We start from the raw sequence: 21,984 nt of genomic DNA on the forward strand, positions 1-21,984 counted from the left end.
AAGAATATATATATATTTTTTTTTTTATTCCCTTCTCTCTCTCCCCTTTCTGTTAAGAGTTCAGCTGTGAAATTGGAAGTAGTGAATGATTAGCAATTGTTAAATGGAAGTGGTACTTTTGTGTAAACCTTACTAGATGATTGGGCAGATATATTGGGGGGGGGGGCTGCTAGAAAGAAAGAATTTTCAATCTTTACAATGTGTGTAATCAGGAATGCTTCTGTGTTGTAAGTATAGCTTTGTGATTATGATGTTTGTCTCTCAACCATGTGGCATTAGGTTCAGTCCTACTGCAAGGCATCTGAGGCAAATACATATGCATATATATGGGTGTGCGTTTGTGTCCTTTTGTCTTGTCATCATGCAATAGTTGTAAATGGATGTAATGTAATTAATGTTCTTTGTTTCCAGTCTTCTATGAAAACGGGTCAGGGTTGGTGATTGGAAGGGTATTTCAGCAGAGAAAGGCTGCCTCAATGAATTCTGTTTGGCCTATGTAAGCATAGCAAAGTTAACATTAAAATGCTGCTGATGATGATGATGCATACATATACTTTTTTCTATACCTATCTTAATTCAAATAAATAGAACACTTTCATATTTTTCAATATGTTCTGTCTTCTCTAGTGCAGTAGCATCAGTAGACTTTAATCATGTTACTCTATAAAATATAATGCTTATTTATCATGTTTTGAATTAATCATGCATTATCTCATAGCTTTGAGATTTCAATGATATGATTGTTTTATTTTTAGAATGGCATTGTAGGATAGGTATGAGAGGCCAGATCTGGCTGATTTGAACATAAAATAAGTAGAATATTTGGCAGAATATGGTCAGTTTGAATGCTAAAGGGTTAAAACAGCTCCTCAGTCGTTAATTAGTAAGGGAGATAATTTCTAATCAGTCAGTAGTGTAGCAACCAATGACTATAAGACAACTATGTCAAGTGCATTCTGTTATTTGGGGTTTAGAAAAAAAACCAGGCAGATCTCTTCAAGAATGTGTCTGCGTGTATATACCTTTTAGTTGTTTCAACCATAGGAGTGCTGCTATACTAGGGCACTGCCTTGAAGTGTTTAGTTCAGTTGTTCTCAAAATACAATAAGATTTTTTTAGACGTTGAATGGTTATGTGGGGGTCCATTAGAGTAAAATAGGATTCAAAGGGGTCCATAGACAAAATATGGTTGAGAACCACAGGTTTAGTTGAACAAATTGACCCCAATATTTATCATTTGTTAAGTCTTGTACTTATTCTCTTGGTCTTTTTTGCTGAACTGCTAGGTTACTGGAACACATACAAACCAACACTGATTGTCAAGCAATGGTGGGGAGCAAACACAAATTTACACACACACACACATATATATTTGTATATATATATATATATATTTGTATATATATCATCATCGTCGTTGTCATTTAACGTCTGCTTTCCATGCAGTATATATATATAAACAAGCAATATATGAGTATATGTACATGTATGTACAAACCTTCATCTACATGTACATATAGATACATATCTGGGTACATGACGTTGCAAAAGAACATGGACAAAATGATAAACAAGTTACAAAAAACAAGCAGGCCACAGAGAGAACATATCCTTCATCAGCTGCCACCATTAAAACACCGGCGTTTCGAAGAGTTAGGGCAGGACACATCGTTAAAATGGCTCTTCCCACGAACACAAATTAAATTTTTTTTCGTGGAGGATAGTGGCGGATGGAAAACAAGACAGGAAAACGAAACGGTGAAATAAACAAACAAAAAGGCTGTGTGTGTGTGTATATATATATATATATATACACACACACACACACACAGACACACTCACACATACATATTAATATTCAACTTCTAACCCACTTTCTAATCATGCTGATATTTATTTATTTACTTGTAGGACCTTGATTTGATCGATGTGCTCTATCTCCAAGATATTGATTTGGGAGTCCAGAGAGAGGTCTATGACATCACACTGCGAAGAGAACTTGAACGGGAGCAAGAAATTGCCTTGCAAAAGGAGCGTGAGAAGGTAGGTGTATTTCAAACTCCTTTGACCTTTGGTGATCGTTTTTCACTGTAATCATAAAAGGGAGTAAATGCTGTGTTTTATCACCTCTTGGGCTCTTTCTGACATCACTGAAGTTTACATCTTCAGAAGAGGACGTTTTAGTAAGAGAACATCATGTGACCTATAGATAAGGGAAGAAAATGCCATGTCATAATAGCCTGTTTGTTAGTTGTGTTTTTAAGATATGTCATTTTGATTATATGTTAAATATATTTATGATGTGTAATAATTGTAATTTCATTTTGATGTTTAAAAGAAATTAAATATCAGGACAAAATAATGCTGGCTCATTGCTGACAGGGTAAATGTAGTGAGTTGGTAATAAATGCAGCATGTGTATAAGCATGCAAACATATGCTTCTAGTAAACTTAGGAGAAATAAATGTTATGATTAAACGACAGGTATTTTTCTCTTTATCTGATCAAGAAAAGGGATCAAACTGACTAGTTTCAACTTTTATTAAAACTTCATTAGGGACCAGTTACTCTTTCTTGGTCACAGAGTGAATGACAGCTTTCACACAGAGAACCATGTATCTATTTTTTTTGCTTTCTGTGAATGCTTCTCATCACTCTTCCTCTAAACACCGACATATTTACATAAATCTATTCAAATATATTTGATCAGAAATTAAACTTTCAACACTGACATGCTTTGCACTCCAATATCAAGTTGTTGCAATCACATTTAACAACAACAACAATTCCAGTGACCATTCCAGGAAGTTACAGTTGTGTTTGTTTTATTTTTGTTTTAGCAAAAACAATATGAACATATTCAGTTGAAATTACAAGACAAACAGCATCGATTAGAACAACAATATCTCACAGACAACTATACCCAAGACATTGAAACAGGTCAGTTCCTTGGATTTTTTTCTGTCTTTCTATCTAGCTCCAGTGTGTGTGTAAGAGACAGACATACTTTAGCAAATAGCTCACCTGAGCTGGACTGTCAACAGTCGAATATCTCAGCATTCATTAAGTATATATGTTGTGTGTATCCGTGATTAAATAAATATATATATATATATATATATATATATATATATTACTCATTTGTTGATTTGTTTTAACATCCATTTTCCATGTTAGTGTGGTTTGGACAAGAATTGATTTTGAAATGAAATTTTACAGCCTGATGCTCTTCCTATCACCAACCCTTGCCTGTTTTTTATTGTGATTTTTATATTCCACACATTCTCACACAAACTAAAACTAGATTGGAGTCCTGGCTCATGATGGGGTTTTCTTTTTTTCTTTATTTGTCTACTTCAGGAGAATGGATTCCACTCTATCAACCAGCTCCTCCTTTAAACATCCCCCTAATACCAAACACAACAAACATTCTCGAGCAACAACAACAACAACAGCAGCAGCAGCAGCCATGCATTCCGCAGCCTATGCCAATACCCCAACTCCAGACTGACCTTACAAATATACAAACCAATTCTTGCCAATACCAAACTTCAAATTTATTGGTAAGTTAATTTACTGTCAAATTTCTTAGCCCTTGCGCTTTTATATTTTATCACCAAACTGAAGTTGGTTTGACACCAACATTTCACAACCAAGGAAATGGTTTCTGAATTGACCATTTGAACCAATAACATATTCTGCATAGTCTCTCTCTCTCGTTGCTCAAATAAAATATCTGATGAAACTGACCAATCTCATAGATGTCAAAATTGACCACATACTCATGAAAAAATTACCACGTTCATTCTCTTTCCAATTAAATTCTCTCTGGCAGTTATTGTTTTGTGTGCTGATGTTTAGCCCTAAATCCTGTTTCTGCAGACCTGATCAAAGACTTTCAAGCTATAATTATCGTATCATTGTTTAAGGCATATTTCCTCCAGACCTGCATTATCTTAGGTGCACATGTCTCATTTTTACAACTACAGTAGGCTGTAATTTGAGAGAGCTTGTGTTGTTTTTTTATTTGTTTCTTTATGATGATGATGATGATTTGCTGGCTCTAGAAGGAGAAGCTGTACCCAAGGCCTTTGCAGGTCCACCATGACCAGTGAGATTAACCCTTTAGCATTTAAACCGGCCATATCCAGCCTAAATATTTTACCTGTTTTATATTCAAACCAGCCATATCTTGTCTCTCACACCTACCCTGCAATGTCATTCTAAAAACAGTCACATCTTTGAAATCTCAAAGCTACAAGATAATACAGAATAATTTTTTTTTAATGTGAATAAATAAGCATTACATTTGATTAAGCAATCTGAATGCTAAAGGGTTAACCCTTCTGAGACCAGCCTCCCAAAACTGTCCCTAGTTCTGATATGAACTTCCTGTTTTAAACTGGTGTAAATTAAAACCTTCCATTAAAATTTCGTGTTGGCACCAAGCACCAGCTTAAAGATGGCAAATTCATTTTACCAAATTCCTTATTTTCAAAATAATTTGAAACAAAGATTGTGTATTTCTATAGAAATATGACAAAACAGGTAATGTGCTTCTAGAATCTTTATAAGTCAACAGCTGCAGGAAAGACATGAACAAAAAGGAATTCCTGTTGGCCAATGTTCCTGGAATGGGACTGGCTCTAGGGAGTTGGAGACGAGAGTAATGAGTGAACAGGAATGTCTGAGCAGAGGTTTCATTACCCCAGCCAAGAACAGGGGTAGAAAAGGCACAGAGAGCGAGAGGAGACAGTAAGCCTACAGGCCAGGGGCTGAAGCGTAATAATGAGTGACTTTATGCCGATCAACTGATCAGTTGGGTAACATCTTCTGGGTGCTGTTGTTTCTAGGAGTTTGAGCTACCTCACAGAAATCCTCCCCCATTTTTTGTTTTATTAAGCTTGTAAATTGGATGGAAGAGAGTGGTAACTTTGCAACAGGATGTTTCACGTAAGTCAAAATCTGAAGGAAGTACATGTACACGTCATGAAAGAGTGTTCTAGAAGATTGCATTTCTGGGGATACTGGATTGGACATAGTGTTCATAATGTGAAAGGTGACACAATAGAAAGACTTGGTAGAGAAGGCATCCAGAGAACTAGTTCAGAAGGTGGAAACCATTGTAGAGATAAGAAAAGCACAAAAGAAAGTGCATCTGTAGCCAAAGAATCGTGTTGGTTAGGGAGTCTCTACCAGTCAAAGAAATAATATATTTCACGAAAACAAACTTTGTCTTTTTCAGTATAAAATCATCAATAGGCTTCATTTCAAAAGGGTTAGTCAACAAACCCCTATTAATTTTCTTTTTAAATAATTAATTTTCTTCTATTTTACTTTGAGTATGTTTAAAATAACACTTTATTTCTCTCTCAATTTAATTTGTGTCTCAAGAACTCTACACTAGAAGAAGCCTTGCAAACTTTAGACATCGATGCAAATAAGAATACCACCAGTGAGCAGACCGTCTTTGAGCTGGAACAATACCTGGCTAACTGCCCAGTTGCCAACTTCAGCAATGCCGCAACTGAACAGTATGAACCAATTCTACCATCGCAGTTCAACTGTAACCTATTGCCTTGTCCTACTACTTCTACTGCCCTCAACCCATGTACTGAATACAACACACCAATTCACAACACTTTTCAAGAACATTCTCAATCTACTGTGAGTTTCTTGGCTTCCTTCTTTCTCTTTTGTTCAATTTACTTCTTCTCTTCTTTTTGTTGTTTGTTTCTCACACCTCTGCCTATGTATTTCCTCCTTCCTTCTCACTCTCTTCTTCTCCAACCTTTTCTCTATACATTCCTCTCTCTCTCTCTCTTTCCTTCACATTCTATCTCGACTTCTCTCTGTCTCTTGTTCACATTCTATCTTTATACTTCTCTCGCTCTCTCTCTCTCTCTACATATATATATATATATATATATATATCTGCTTCACATTGTTTCAATCTCACAATTGTAGCAAATGAATGTAAATCATAATCATGAAAGAAATTCTGGTTATCAAAATTATGAGTAGAAAAGTTGCTTTTTCGAAAGGGATATCACAGGAAGAGTAAGGGAGAAAGAGAGTGGGGAAAGGTAATAGAGAGAGATAGCATGGGGGGAAAAAGTGGAGTTTTCTTTCAATAGAATTTTCCATCAATGTTTCTGTTCCAGTGAACTTTATTTGAAAATGAGATGGCAAAGTACGGAAAAGAAAGGACGAATCTAAGTTATTGTAAAGCACTGGCGAAAAAATAAAGGAATATTGTTAAGGCATTGAAATATATTAGCATTTCTAGAACAAGCACAAGTTTTCAATTTTGGTGATTGTAGTAAAGTTAATAATCAGCTTCGGTATTTGGTACTTAAGTTTTAATGACCTTTGGGAGGAATTATAAATGTAAAGGGAGATAGCTGTAACAAGCTCTTTAGTACAATGCTATACATTTTCTGTAAAACTCTGGCAATAATAATTTCTTCTAATTTTGGTACATGGCCAGCAATGTTAAGGGTGGGTGGGGGGCAAGTCGATTACATCGACTCCAGTACTTGACTGGTACTTTATTTTATCGACCACAAAAGGATGAAAGGCAAAGTTGACTTTGACAGAATTTGGACTCAGAATGTGAACAAATACTGCAAAGCATTTCCAATCCAGATGATGATGTTGCTGATGTTTCTGACGTAGGCACAAGACCACAAATTTGGTGGGAATGGTTAGTTAATTAACTCGATCCCAGTACTTGAATTATACTTTGTTTTATTGACCCTGGAAGGAAGAAAGGTAAAGTTGATCTCTGCAGGATTGTGAAGCACCTCAGCTAACCACAAGGTATTTTGTTCCATGCTCCTTATGATTCTGCAAGTTTATTGTTTGAATGTTTGTTTGCTTAGACACTGTATGTGTGCAATTGTGTTTTGCAGTAGGTTTTATGTTTGTTTCTCTACTCCAGCTGCCAACTTGTGAACGTCAGAACAGTCTTGATAATTGGTGGAGAGAAATCAGTGGTTCTTTGGAAATGACTACAGCTGGCACCAGTGCAGATAATTCAACTCATTGTCCAGAGCTCATTCAAAATGCAACACTTCCAATTCCATCTGGTGACATTGGATGTGGAAATAATTTGAACACAAGTGAGTATTATTAATACTTTTGTATTTTTTTTTTAAACAATAATTGTTGTTTAACTTCAGGTCAACCGTGATGCAGCTGGTCTTTGATCAGAGGCATTCCAACTGTGACCATCCTAATGTCTTTTTTTTTTTTTTTTTTTTTTTCCAAATACAGAACTTTTATTTATATGTTCTCTTATTTTAAACAATAAGTGTGATTGGAGGTAGATTTGGCTGTTATTTCTAGCAAGTTAAGCAACTTTATAGATGTTCACTCATAAGATTGTTTTAATAGTGATAGAAACTATGAGCAAAGACACAACATAAGTGGTTGAGTGTCAGAAACCTATTCTGTAGTATATAGTTACATATCATTTTGTTTCAGCAAAGTAAAATAGGGAGGCAAGATGAATCAGACTTGAAGGTATTAGGCCCTACAGATGAGATTATGCAGGATCAAGACAAATGGGGTTGTGGATTCTTCCAACCCATAACATTATGAAGAAAACTGACTTTAAAACAGTAATTATGGTAGCAATGTTGATAATTAGACTCACAGTGCAAAAACAAGGGAATATCAAAATTTCATGTTAATTTAGTTTCTAAACACCACCTCAATAATAAGTTATTTTACTAAATTCTTCATTATTTTCAAAATTAATTGAAACAGACATAATATCTCAACAGGAATATGGCAACATAAGAGTTAAACTTAACTACTACGATTCATCATGCTTTACTCTCATCTCTTCCACAAGAACCAGCATCCTGAAACTAAAACTTGTTCCATTTATGAATATTTTCCCCAATTTTTTTTTTCCTCTTGTGGAAAGATACAATAAGTCCACCTCACAAAAAAAAACTGTTCTCATAACTTTAAGATCTTTTTTTTTTTCTGTATGTTTTAACAACTCTGTTTTCCCCTTAATTATCTTAATTATTTGTTACTCAGACCGCCACACACAGGGAAATCTATTGAGATCTTTATCTATATCTCTCTCTCCCCTATCTATCAAGGTCTAAATGCTTCTGTATCAACTGCAAACTGCAGCACAGCCATCAACAACCACAGTTCCTGTAATCCACCAGAATGGGACAACCAAAACTATCTCTTCCCGAATATGACCACCAGCATCAATGAAAGTGAGTCCATGATGGAGATGGAGAAGATTTTACCAGCATTACAACAGAACATGATGACAAACATCGACTTACCCAATATAACTGAAGGTAGAGCCTCTTTGAAGATCATGCTCTTTTACCTGCATTCACTTGTTCTGTTTCCTTCTCTGATATATGTATATATTAGATTTCCAGTCTAGCATGTTGTATGAATGTGTGTGTGTTTGTGTGCAAATGTGTGTGTGTGAGTGTATGCATATATTTCTCTTTCCTCTTTTCTTCATCTGTTCATCAGTCTATATCCAGTCCCATCCATGATGATGGGACAGACAGGCAACTGTCATGCAGTAACTGGACATTTGATGTTACAGTTTGGCTGATTTATGAATGCTACTATCCAGGCTGTATTGAAAGCTGCAATATTCTATTGTTCTATTCAGCTGGGGTGAGGTAGTCAACATTAGTCAATTGTATACCAATTCATGGCATCAAAATATCAAAAGAAAATAAACTAGAACACAGGTATGTCTATTGACTTTACAATCCTGCTGTCAAATTCTCCTCCATGGCTAAGGAGGAAAAATTTATACTATGGTGTGGATTATTATCCTATGGTGTGGATTATTAACACCTTTAGAATATATCTGCTTTTCCTGTGTTGCATGGGTTGAATGAGATTTTTCTAGTATTGTGTATTGCCACTTATTACAATCCCTTATCTCTTTGATAAAGTTCAACCTCTTAAGATTAACTTCCATAAGAATTGTGTGAAAGAGAAAGAGCAAGAAAGACATGAGAAATGAGTTCGTTGAATACTAAGTCCTTAGTCCCTCTTTTTCTATATCTTCACTCTATTATAATCCACACTTTATTTCCAATATGCCTATTTACACTAGATCTTTACTATATTTTGATTGGTTTGTTATTACTGTTTCTTTCCATCCTTCTTTCTCTATTTCAGTTTGATATATTTTATATATTTCCTTATTCCTATATTCTTCTAGATCTGGTATCTTTCGATGATGCCAGTAGAGACTCAGCTGTTTGTTCTTTGGCCAGTTCTGCTTCTCCTCTACAGGTACTTTTTTTATATTTATTCTTTTACTTGTTTCTCTCATTAACAGTTGCCATCATGGGGTGCCATTCCGAAAAGATTTCTACCCGTATCATTGACCCCATGCACCACTTATTACTCTTTCTAATATTAATCTAAAAAGAATGAGAAACAATCTGAATAGGATTTGAATGTAGGACTTAAAGGGACATAAAGCTATTTTGCCCAACATCCTACTGCTTCCAACACACGGACTGAGTATTTTATATGTCAGTTCTTACGAACTAATACATGAGTATGTGTATATGTGTCTGGTAGAATCATTAAAGCATCAAAGAACATGCTTTGCAGTATTATTCTCGGTCTTTTTGTTCTGTGTTCAAATACCACCAAGGACAACTTTGCTTTTATTATTATTATTATTAATGTAACAAGCCAACAGAATTCAAAGTCGGCCAAGTTCAACTTTGCCTTTCATCTTTTTGGAGTTGATAAAATAAGTACCAATTGAGAATTGGGGGTCAACATAACTGACTTTGCCCTGCCCCCAAAATTACTGGCCTTGTGCTAAAATATGAAACTTTATTATTATTATTATTGCAAGGATAGTGAGCTGGCGGAAACGTTAGCATGCTGGACAAAATGCTTAATAGCATTTTGTCCAGCTTTACATTGTGAGTTCAAATTCTGCCAAAGTCAACTTTAACTTTCTCATACTTTTGGGGTCGATAAAATAAGTACCAGTTGAGCACTGGGTCAATGTAATCGATTCCCCCATGCCTCACCAGTATAATGAGGTTTTGATGTTTAACTAGATGCCTGTAGTGAATGTATATGGAAGGAATTACAGAGAGATTGTACTTTATAGGAGAGGTTTGGGGACAGTAAGACAACAGGCATTGCAGAATTGGTACTTCAGAATCATTTTAGTAATGGTAAAAGTGATGTAGATAGATAAGACAGCGTTATTTGTGTGGTAGGAGTTGCTGGTGTGGTAGGAGTTGTTAATGTATTGGTTTGGTTGTAGTGTTATGGTGATAATGTGATGTGGAAGTGGTTGTTGGTGTGACATGTTAATTGAAGTTTTGGTAAAGACCCAGAACGGTGTGAGTTGAAGTGGGGAGAAAGGATCTTCAGACAGTGGGTCTCACAGAAGAGATGACGAGACTGAGACTTCTGATGGTTTGCTGTGCTTGAGAAGACATGTCAAGCTAAGTAAAATTGTGGTTGTCTTCACATACAGGCATGTCCTCTACACCCCTCTTCAGCTGAGTGATTCTAATTTTGCAGGGTTGTGGCTGCCAATACCACATAAAATGCACCCATGTTCTATGTAAAAGCAATCAGTACACTCTGTAGATTGATTGGCATTAGAAAGAGCATCCAGCTGTAGAAACCATGCCAAAATAGACATGGAACCCAAGCAACTCTTCAACTGGCCAGCTCCTGTCAAACCCCTACCAGTATGGAAAACAAACGTTAAATAATGATGATGATGTTATTTCGGATGCAAATACAATTGTATTAATATTATGGTGAGGGGAGTGTCTATATAGCGACTAGAGATGGCTAGAAATAGTTATCAAATCTCTCTCACCAAACCATGCCATTTTAAAAAGAAAGAGCAGCTTTGATAATGTAATCATTGATATACTACATGAGAAAAATAATATGGAGTGGTCATGGCTAGAACACCTTTGACCTTTATAGAGAACACATACCCAGAAATTTATAGGAACAACAGTGTAGAATATCAGTTCTGAATAACTAAACTTTGTTACATATAAACAGTACTATTTCTCCAGTGTGTAAACCCAAATGTGTATGTGTGTATGAACTTTTAGATTTACACACAGGTGAAATAGTGTATGTGTGTGTGTACTCACACACACACACACACACACACACATATATAACATGCATACACTCACATATACACATAGACATCCATACATAAAATCCTATCATTTCTTATATTATTATAAATGTTATCTATGTTATCACCTGTATTAATTTATGTCCTCTTACGAAGATATTCCACAGGAGCTACCACACAGCTCTGATAAAAATGATAATAAAGAAATTTAGATTTTTTAAAATACATTTATGCATGCTAAATTAAGAAATACCTAATTTTTATCACATTTTTTATTATTTAAGGAGTTTAATGAGTTTTCTGCATACGACCAACTGGAAGGTGCGACCGGTGGCAGTGACTATGACAGCTGTAGTAGTGGCTGCAAATCTGTGAAACTGGAACCAAACACCTACTACTGTAGCTATGACTCTATGAGATATGGCCAACAGGCGGCTAAGCTCAATCAGTCAACATCTTCAAATGACACTGACTTCAACTATCATCCAAGTAACACAAACCACATTCTACACAACCATACTTACCCACAGCAACCTCAAACACAGAACATTAGTTATGAGCCTTCAGTATCAAGTATTTCTAGGAGTGAAACCTACAGCAGCAGTGCCACCATCCCTGCCTACCACAGAGGTCCAACTTCAAGAGACCATAAGCGTCTCCAGGAGTTGAAAGTTCCTTTAAGTATGAACCAGATAATCAATTCCTCAGTTGAGGAATTCAATGATTTGGTCCGAAAATACCCGTTACCTGAGCCACAATTAAGGCTCATTAGGGATATACGTCGTCGAGGCAAAAATAAAGTGGCAGCACAGAATTGCCGAAAAAGAAAGCTTGATATTATTGGTACATTGGAGGAAGAAGTAATCCAGATGCGCCAGGAGCGTGACAGATTGCTTCGCGAGGGGAGCCTAATTCATAAACAGACTAGGGAGATGAAGGAAAAATATAATGTCCGCTATCATGAAGTGTTCAGGTCCCTCCGCGATGAGTATGGCAACTCCTATGATCCACAGGAGTACTCTTTACAACAGTCCAGTGATGGTAATGTCTTCCTAGTACGCAAAAGCCTCACTTCAGATGAGAAAACTATGGACTCTAATCGAAAGAAAAAAACTGATGAGAAATGAAAATTATCATTTCAAAAAAAAAAAGAAAGAATTGGATAACAATAATAGAAATATAAGAAAAAATATGTAAGCAAATAAATATAAACAAAGAACAAAAGAAGTTTTGGGGCGGGATTTTGCTATTCTCTTAGTTTAAAAAGAAAATTTCACCCCCATTTATGTTAAATATTAACTATTCATTGCCTTTTGATCTTGTTTGGTGAACAATTCCCAAATAGTTTTTGGTATCATTTGTTTTTTGTTTTTTTGTTTCTGGTGGGGGTTTGATTTATAAAAAAAAATCTTTTATAATCATTTGTTAATTTTTACCATCCATTGTTTTTTTTTCACACGTATTTTGTTTCCTTACCATCAGTTTTTCAATTCATAACTTCTATGAGTGTGTGTGTGTTTGTAATATTATATATATATAATATATATATATATACACAAACACATATACATACATGTTCATTTGTTTTATGTTAAATTCAAAATGATTACTTTCATTGTTTTTTTTTTGTTTTTTTTTTTCCAGCAACATTTTTTAATATTATTCTTTTTGTCATTTTAACATTTTCACCCCACCCTTTTACTTAACTTAAAAATAAAGAGAAAAACATACATGCAAAATTTTAAATCTTCAATTAACCAGCATTATAAACCTGCAGAAATTTCTCTTTTTAACACTTCAATTTTTTTTTTTTTTTTTTAATTTAACTAACTACCATGCAAGATTAATTAACTTATTGCCAAACCAATTAGGAAACCTCTACAAAGTCATTCTGCCTGCTAAGCATGGCTGCCAAATCTCTCTCAAATCATATCCTGCTGTAGGACAGGCACACATAGACTTTTTAATAATGTTTCTAGTTGGAACATCTTTGATCATAGCTCTGCTTGTTTATTATTGACATGGGGACAAAGAACATCACAGTTATTAAGTCGTTAATTAATTAGGAAATTATTTCTCAAATCATCTTAAACCTGGTTCTGTGTGTCTTTGAGCTGAACACAAATTCAGTAGTTAAATTTGATACAGCTTAATTAAGAAAAGTAGACAGTTTGAAACTGAAATAAAGTATTATTTAATTTAAAAAATATGCATTGTGTAGGAGTAGTGTAATCATCATAAGGAAAAGAATCCTGTTTTTTTTTTAATAATTAATAAGGAAGGAGTTTCTAACTTAGATAGTACAAGGCAAAAAATTTATAGGTAAGAGGTATGGTTGATTGAACTAAACCATGACATTACTGGTATCTAATATTATCAGCCTCTTAAATATCAAATACTGGTGTCAGGTGTGAACTTAGTTACTCAATGTTTGATAGGAAGCTGTATGTTGTTAAGTTGTTCTCTATCACTTCTGCTATTACACCAACAACAATAATTATAATACTGCTGCTGCTTCCCTATGTTACCAACCATTTCAGATTAAAATCCTACCAAAATCAACTGACTTTGTATTTGATTCATTTCCGTTGCTAAAGTGTGTAGGGGCCAGGATTGTGATTAAGATACCAGTAATACACTGGGTCAAAGTAGTTAGCTAAATTCTTTGTTTTAAGGGGGGTGGAAAGCAAAATAAATTGTGTATATTAACAACCCATTAAAATTAATATCTGTCCAGTGAGCATTTAGGATTAAGTACTACAGTGAAAGGTAAGGGTCATTTGGTGGGGAGAAAGGCCTAAAAGGATTCATTTTTTTTCTTTTTAATTATTTCTATTTTTTATTTTTTTTTGTTAAATCATTCTAATAAACTTCATACATTTGCATGGGAAAACTATTCATTCCTGTCCATGAGGAGATAAGGCAGTGCTGTTGCCCTGTGAGTGTGTATGCATATACATTTTGTGTGTGTGTGTATATTATGTTGGTTTTGACTTTGACCTATGTGGTGTTGAAAATACACACAGCCCTATATGTCAGCCTGATTAACTGTTAATTTGTTCCAAAACTCACACATTTCATTGTCTGAAAAAACATGGATTAAAACAAATGTCAGCTTACTGAGACCATGCTTAATCCAATCTTTAAAATACAACACACTCAGTTGTACTGATTCCCCCACCTCTCTCTCTCTCTTTTCCACTGTTGTTGAAATCTCTGCTCTTCTGAATAACAACAACTTTGTATATTTTTCTTCCATTCCTATTCAGTCTCACTTTCCATCATCGTTTCTTTTGGCTGTGCCCTCTACTACATTGTTTCCCCCCCAGGCTCCTCTATAACTTATCAAAAAAATGTATGCACTACCGGTGGTTAGAAAAAAAAGTATTTTTAATATTTCATAATTACATACTTGAAAAAATATCTATACTAAGGCATTGGAATAGCGCCTTACTGTAGCAAACAATGCTTGGCTGGAGCGACTGGTTTCACTAGGCTGAGTATAGATATAGCATGTTTGCTGTAAAAAGAAAAAGGTTTTCACAATTCCAGGTCCCACTAGAAAATATATATTTTGGATTCCATGCCCCATCACAATTTTCTCAGGCTCCACCAGTGAGGCATATACCCCACAAAGAGAATTCCTGCTTTATTGTGTCACCATTTCTTTCTTGTCTCCTCTCCCCACTAGTCTCTCTTCCCAGATCTGATACTCAGCACTTCACACCCAGTTCTGTTTTCTTTCCCACAACAGTAACTGTCTGGAGAATCTCTCCTTGTACGTTTATATTTCTGATCAACATCAATCTACTGATATACTCCAACTGAGCATCAACCATGTCATTGATCTTCATTTAAATGAATTATTTAAAATAAACTTGGGCCAAAATGAACATTGCAAACCTTGAGGCGCACATTCCTTTTTTTTTTCTTTTTTGCAGCCTTGGGGGTGCATTTCTTACACTCATTCCTTTAACATCCACTTTTATATGCTTGCACAGGTCAGATGGAATTTGCTGAGGTAGATTTTCTAAGGTCGATGCTCTTCCTGTCACCAACCCTCAGTTGTTCCCAAGCAAGGAAATATTTCCCACAGCTAGGCATGTTTTTCTATGGAAGACTGGAAATGAACATCATTTGTATGACAATGATGCTCATTTACAACCATCGCATATCTAGCGAAGAGTACATACATACACATGACAATCTTCTTTCAGTTTCTGCCTACCAAATTCACAAGTATTTGGTCAAGTAGCAGACATTTACTCAAGCTGCTGCACATTGGGATTGAACTAGAGATCACATGGTTGGGAAGTAAGCTTTGCAACCAGTCATGTCTACCTTTGTGTGTGTGTAAAATCTGTTTTAAATATAAATGGATGTAAATGTATAAAGCTTTGGAACAACTCAAGCATTAGTTGATCTGGTGTATTTTCAACACTATATGTATGCTTGTAGGTGTGTGTGTGTGTGAGATTCATGTTTGTGTATGTACACACGTACACAACTTATGTGTATACATGGTTTTTTTTTTTTTTTTTTGGTTTTTTCCATGCTTCATTATTTCATTTAGTTCTCTTCTCTTAATTAAAATAAGCCTTTATTCTTTGTTCAGCCTGACTCACAAGTCTGAGTAAACACTTTATTCTGAATTGGATTCAATCAGTAAGGCAGTTTGTTCATTGGGAAACAAAGTGTAAGGGAATAAATTAACTGAATCTAAATTAGATTTCTAATTAAACAAACCAGCCTATCAACATTTGAAATCCTCCAGCTCATTCAATTAATTCCATCTGTTAATTATACAACTTACTTGATTTCACTTGATCCATTGTTAAAATGATTTATTATTATTATATACCTCTTTATTTTTGTAAAGAAGTTTCTCTTGTCAACTTGTTTCACCACATGGCTTGGTCAACCAACTAGCGCCGTCCCAATCCAGACCCTACCGTAACACACATACTTCTCTACACAACTTCCTCCACACCAACTAACCATGCAATCCTACCTTCCTTTTCCACAACCCTGAACTACAAAAACATTCTGAAGCTTTGATCACTGCCCCAATCCCTTCCCTTTATTAAAGATTAACTGAGGTAACATCACTTCATTTAATATCCCCATGTTTTTACCCCTTCCCAACCCCATACTACACTCTTCACTCTCAGAGAAGAGACTAAATAAACTTCAAGTACTGCAACTTTCATCTTCTAACTAACAATAAAAATATACATATATACACACACACAAACAAACTACATGTATTAATATGTATACTATATTTAGATACTGTCACTATACTTTGATTATCAACAATACTATTGAGCTTCATTCATTGTCATTCATATAGTCTCACATTTCAAACTACTCATCAAACCTTGCACAACTTCACCCTCCACAAGTCCAGAAAAGGACCTGCTAATGCTATGAGCACTGTCCCTCTTTCTATGACCACATTATTATTAATAAAGAAAATCAATTATAATACTAATATGAAAATCATTAACAATTTGTTGTTAATGATTGAACCATTGAAATGGTTATACTTGAGAAAGAATAAAGTAATTAAAAATATACTGTCAGGTTTTGTTATGTCTTTACTATGCTTGTTGGGGTTGGATGTCATATATGTATCTTCTTTTACTCATTTCAGTCATTGGACTACTGCCATGCTAGGGCAGTGCCTTCAAGGGTTTCAGTCAAACAAATCAACCTCATTACTTATTTTTTAAGACTGGTACTTATTCTATTTGTCTCTTTTGCTAAACTGCTAAGTTACGGGAATGTAAGCAATCAAACATTGGGGAGGTAGATCCAAAGGCGTTCACACAGGATAGGCTTCCATCTACCAAATTATCGCAGGGCATTGGTCAACCCTATAATACAAGACATTTGCCCTAGAAGCCTTACTGTGAGACTGAACCCCAAAACAAGAGTGCAAAGCAAATTTCTTAACCACACAGCCTTGTGTGCACTGTAGTAGTAGTAGTAGTAGTAAAATAAAATCACCATCTCATGTATCATACATAATGTATATACATCGAAGACAGGCAAGTTACTGAGATGTTCATCCATGTCTGTATGTATTTAAATATACACACAAGTCCCAGAGGTCAACTTTACTTTTCAACCTTCTCAGTTTAATGATCTAATGTTACTTGACAAATACTTGTACTTGAATCAACTATTCTTCTTTAGGTCCATTGGTGCCTTAAGTGACACATAGGGCAGTAAGTGATTGCCAGTTATCTCAGTCTCTGGCCAGCCAGTATGCTTCTTCCCAGATGGTATGCCTACAGCCAGTCCCACCATTGATCATTCTCAAAATGTCTTCTGTCCAATATCAGAAATCAGTAGAGCAACTAAATGCAAATGCTGTTGAGGATACAAATAGTATTGGTCAAGTACTGGTTAATCTCAGTAACTATACTCTTCCCATCAAATGTGTAACCATTTAAGTGTCAAATGATTTCAGGCTTTTTTTTTTTTTTGTGCGGGTGGCACATGAAATGCACCATTTTGAGCGTGGACGTTGCCAGTACCGCCTGACTGGCCTTCGTGCGGGTGGCACGTAAAAGCACCCACTACACTCTCTGAGTGGTTGGCGTTAGAAACTCTGCCAAATCAGATTGGGGCCTGGTGTAGCGATCTGGTTTCACCAGTCCTCAGTCAAATCGTCCAACCCATGCTAGCATGGAAAGCAGACGTTAAACGACGACGACGATCATTTTTCCAGTCTCCTTCATCATCATTTAACACATCTATTTTCCATGCTGGCATGGGTTGGATGGTTCAACAGGGACTGGCTAGGCAGAAGACTGCACTAGACTTCCGACTGTTTTGGCAAGGTTTTACAGCTGGATGTCCTTCCTAACACCAACCACTTTACAGATGATGTTGTCATTAAGAAAAAAAAAAAAAAAAAGCATTTCACATTCATAAATTTGTCAGACTATCAAAAAAAATTTTTTAAATAATAAAATTCCATCAGAGTTCAATGGATCAATACCTTGATCTTGTTTCAGTCAACAAAATTTTATACATCAGTGTATATGGAGAACATGTAGAGGAACAAAGCTGGTATTCTCCACTAGATGTTCCATGTCAGTGTACATGTGTATTGAGAGAACTTGGGCATAAGACGAATTATATGTAGTGTACAAGAAAAGAGACAGCTGATTTGGTCATATGATGCAGACAGTTGCATGAAGCAGTGCCAATTGCCTGAAGTGGAGACAAGTTGCAGAAGAGGAAGACATGGGATGAAGTGTCAAAGGCCATGATCAAAATGTGGCACATTGCTGTAACAAGACCTGCCCACAACTGAATCAAGATCCTAAAACCAAGGTGTTACAGAAAAAGCATTGGTGTGGGTGCTGGTGCTACATAAAAAAGGCACACAGTACACTATAAAGTGGATAGTGTTATGAAGGGCATCCAGCTGTAGAAACCAAGCCAAAACAGACTCTGGAACCTGGTGTGGTCTCCAGCCTTCCCAGTTCCTGTCAAGCTGTCCAACCCATGACAGCATGGAGAATGGGCATTAAATGTTGGTGTATATATAACACCTGCATGAAAAAAATCAAGGTGAAAAGTTTACTAAAATGCACTGAAAGTAAATTTACTTTTAGCATCAATACTGCTCTGCACTGGTCAAGGAAGTGATACTATGAGAAAGTGCAGGGTTGACATTTGATAAATGACATCTATCACCACCAGTGATACATTCATGATGCAACAGCTGGAGGGTGAGAGGGCTACATTTAGTAGTGCTAGTACTTAACTTTCCACTTAGTAAACTAGTTATATCAGTAAAATGCCTTGCTCAAGACATGCCACCCAGTCCAACAAACAACTTTATGGTATGAGACCAACACCTTAAGCACAAGCTACATTAAAATATGCTGAAACTTCTAGATTTTAATTTCAAACATTAATACAAGTGGGTTGTTATTTAATTCTAAATCTTAATATACCTAACAGATCATCCAAAATATTTGTGAACAGACTAATTTAAATGCTAGCATTAAAAAATAATTGGATATAAACCTTGGATTACACCTTCCTAGTGACAGACACCACTTAAGTCTTCGACAGTGCAGTCATTTTAGGCACAAATCATTGTTTCATGCTTGTATAGAAACAAACAATTCATTAAAGCAAATTTTCCAGTCACCAATTCTCACATTTCTAAGCAAGGGAATATTTCTTGCCTGGACGCACAATGCCTTTCAGTTTGTCTTCCAAATACAAGAATTTTGTCAGTCTAGGCTGTTGACACTTACCCAAGGGTGCTACACTGAGACTGGACCCCAAACCAGCTGGTTAGCTCCTTTACCACACCCATGCCAGCAAATCCCTTTTTTTTTTTTTCCAAAAGATCTCTGGCACACTTCCCTTGTCGTACGAGTAATAAGTTACTGCAAGTTATGTAGTCAGCTGTAGCAATTACATATAGCAGACAGAACAGGAACAAATACAAATTGTAGAGCTCCTTAGATCATTAGCACTAATGGATTACCTAACATTGCAAATTTAGACTCATCTATGCCTATATTTTCCAATAATGTTAAGTTCTGGAGGAATGGCATGTTTCTACAAGTATGTTGTAAGAGTTTTAAGCCCAAACACTTATGCAAGTAGAGTACATTTTACAGACATCTGAAGGGATGCCAATAACCTGTCACACAAGCAAGGACTCACTCGTCTATAACCAGACTTCTTAAACCTTCAGAAACCAAATGGTAAATAAGTTTCATTTCAATCTTTAAAACAAAAATTCAAAAGGATACCAGCAGGTCACAAGAATTGATTTAATCCTACATTTGTCTACCATAGGAGCCCTTATGACAATGCTCAAAGAAATTAAGACTGTGGAACATCACAAGGAAGAACAATGTTTCCAGAATTCCAATAGTTTAAATCAAGGAAAACAAAAAGGGTGAGGGCACAATGTAATTCAGAAATGGTAAATAGATTTTAAAATCCCTATAATCAAGCACAATCCATCCCTTATTTTCTGTCCATAAAAATGAGCATATAAATTGTTCCCAAATGTTCGTTGCATAAAGGTGTAGTCCAAAACCATAAGTTTCTTCTGTAGGGCATCAAACATCAGCCCCAATTATTAAAAATTGGTTATGCAACTAATAAAGAAGAGATCAGACTATTTTATCAACATGAAAGTACAAAAAGCCAAAACTAAGCCAGCTGAAAAGTAAAATACTATATAGGCAGATATTACAATTTACCAATAGAGCCAAATCCAGGGACCTTTGTCTTTGAAAGACATAACGCTAATTTTCTAATTCCAAATTTTGTGGTACACCTTTTGGCTGGGCAGCAAGAAGTTTTCTCCCTAACCACATGGTTCTGGGTTCAGTTCCAATGCAAGGCATCTTGGCCTAGGTGTGTATTATTATAGCCTCAGGTCAACTGAAGCCTTGTGAGTGAATTTGGTAGGCAAACAAAAAGCACACCATATACAGCTGTTTGTTCTCCAAGGCATGACAACTGGTATTTACATTCCCATTATCAGTTCAGCAAAAGATTGATAGAATAAGTATCAGACTTAAGTACTGGGGTTGATTTGCTCAACTAAAATTTAAGTCAGTGCCTAAGTGTAATGACAAACAAAATTAACAGCAAGAAAATTTCGAATTAAAACCATTCCAATGGTTGAATGCTTTAAATGTAAAGCTAATCCTATGAACTACATGTTCAATCTTGTGGGAGCATAGCTATATCCACCAAAAGTTCATTTAAATCATCACTAGTCTATTTGTCTTGGACAGAATGTCACCCAAATGGACTCAACACTTGAGATGTTACTGGGTTCATTGTTTAACAAATGCAGATCAGAACATTGCTGCTTCCTACAACAATGTAAACATAGTTAAAGGTAGCAAAGATTCAGAAATTGCACCCACTAACCCATTTGAACATTTAAACCACGATATTAAACCGAAATGTTTTACCTGTCTTATGTTCAAAACTAGCTAGATTTGGCCTCTCACACCAGCCCTACAATATCATTCTAAAATAGTTACCTCATCAAAATCTCAAAGCTACAAAATAATGTACAAGTCATTCAAAATAATGTGAATAAATAAATACTTCAGCAGAATATGAATGCTAAAGAGTTAAATCTGTCTGTGGCTGGATGCTAATAGAAAATTCAAATTCAGCACCATGCAATATTGTACTGTAATTCTGCATGAATAACTTTCCACCTTAATAGCTGTAATTAAATTGCATAAATATAAGAAAACAAATTTAAAATAGAAACTATCGTGCACTCCATCTTAAATTTAGTCAATAAATCACTTGATATAAAAAGCTGAACACATTTTTTACAAAAACCAACTCCTACATCAAGCCCAGTTAGAAGAAACTTAACTTCTCCCAGATCATTTCGCCTTAGACTGATAAGTTAGAAATTAAGAGGTCCAAGTTTCTTGCAACTGCAATTCTGGATCTTATTATAAAACAGGAATTATTCGGGATCAAATCCAGTTAATTCCACTGAAAATCTAACCAGACAATCTTAAATCCTTATTAAACTGGTGCACAGAGCAAATAAACATTTCAAACCAAATTAAAAGTTTGAATCAGAACCAGGATTACTATCAAAAAGGTTAAATACTCTAACCTTAGAACAGGTGAGCTATCCGCACCATTATGAATTAAATTTTTCTTTAACTTAAGATACTGGACCACAGCCATGCTTAAAAGTATTTTGAAATTAATCCTAGTATTTAGTCTGGTATTCTAATCTTCAACCGAACCAGTAAATTATGGGGGTCATAAACAAACCTATCACGGGG

General features: G+C 35.5%; 1 protein-coding gene across 2 annotated transcripts in view; it reads left to right on the top strand.

Annotated features, from left to right (window-relative positions):
* LOC106879630 (nuclear factor erythroid 2-related factor 2) overlaps positions 1-16,734 on the top strand; it is a 67,447-nt gene extending 50,713 nt beyond the window's left edge. For both annotated transcript variants that reach the window (XM_014929291.2, XM_014929290.2), the window contains exons 2-9: positions 1,912-2,043; positions 2,841-2,940; positions 3,361-3,563; positions 5,395-5,667; positions 6,944-7,124; positions 8,121-8,333; positions 9,230-9,303; positions 11,440-16,734. In XM_014929291.2, coding sequence (XP_014784777.1) covers positions 1,912-2,043; positions 2,841-2,940; positions 3,361-3,563; positions 5,395-5,667; positions 6,944-7,124; positions 8,121-8,333; positions 9,230-9,303; positions 11,440-12,282 — 2,019 coding nt within the window. In that variant the 3' untranslated portion in view covers positions 12,283-16,734. The remainder of the gene's footprint in view (positions 1-1,911; positions 2,044-2,840; positions 2,941-3,360; positions 3,564-5,394; positions 5,668-6,943; positions 7,125-8,120; positions 8,334-9,229; positions 9,304-11,439) is intronic.
* Positions 16,735-21,984: the final 5,250 nt, after the last annotated feature.

Source organism: Octopus bimaculoides, chromosome 17 (genome assembly GCF_001194135.2).
Source record: "Octopus bimaculoides isolate UCB-OBI-ISO-001 chromosome 17, ASM119413v2, whole genome shotgun sequence".
Taxonomy (NCBI): domain Eukaryota; kingdom Metazoa; phylum Mollusca; class Cephalopoda; order Octopoda; family Octopodidae; genus Octopus; species Octopus bimaculoides.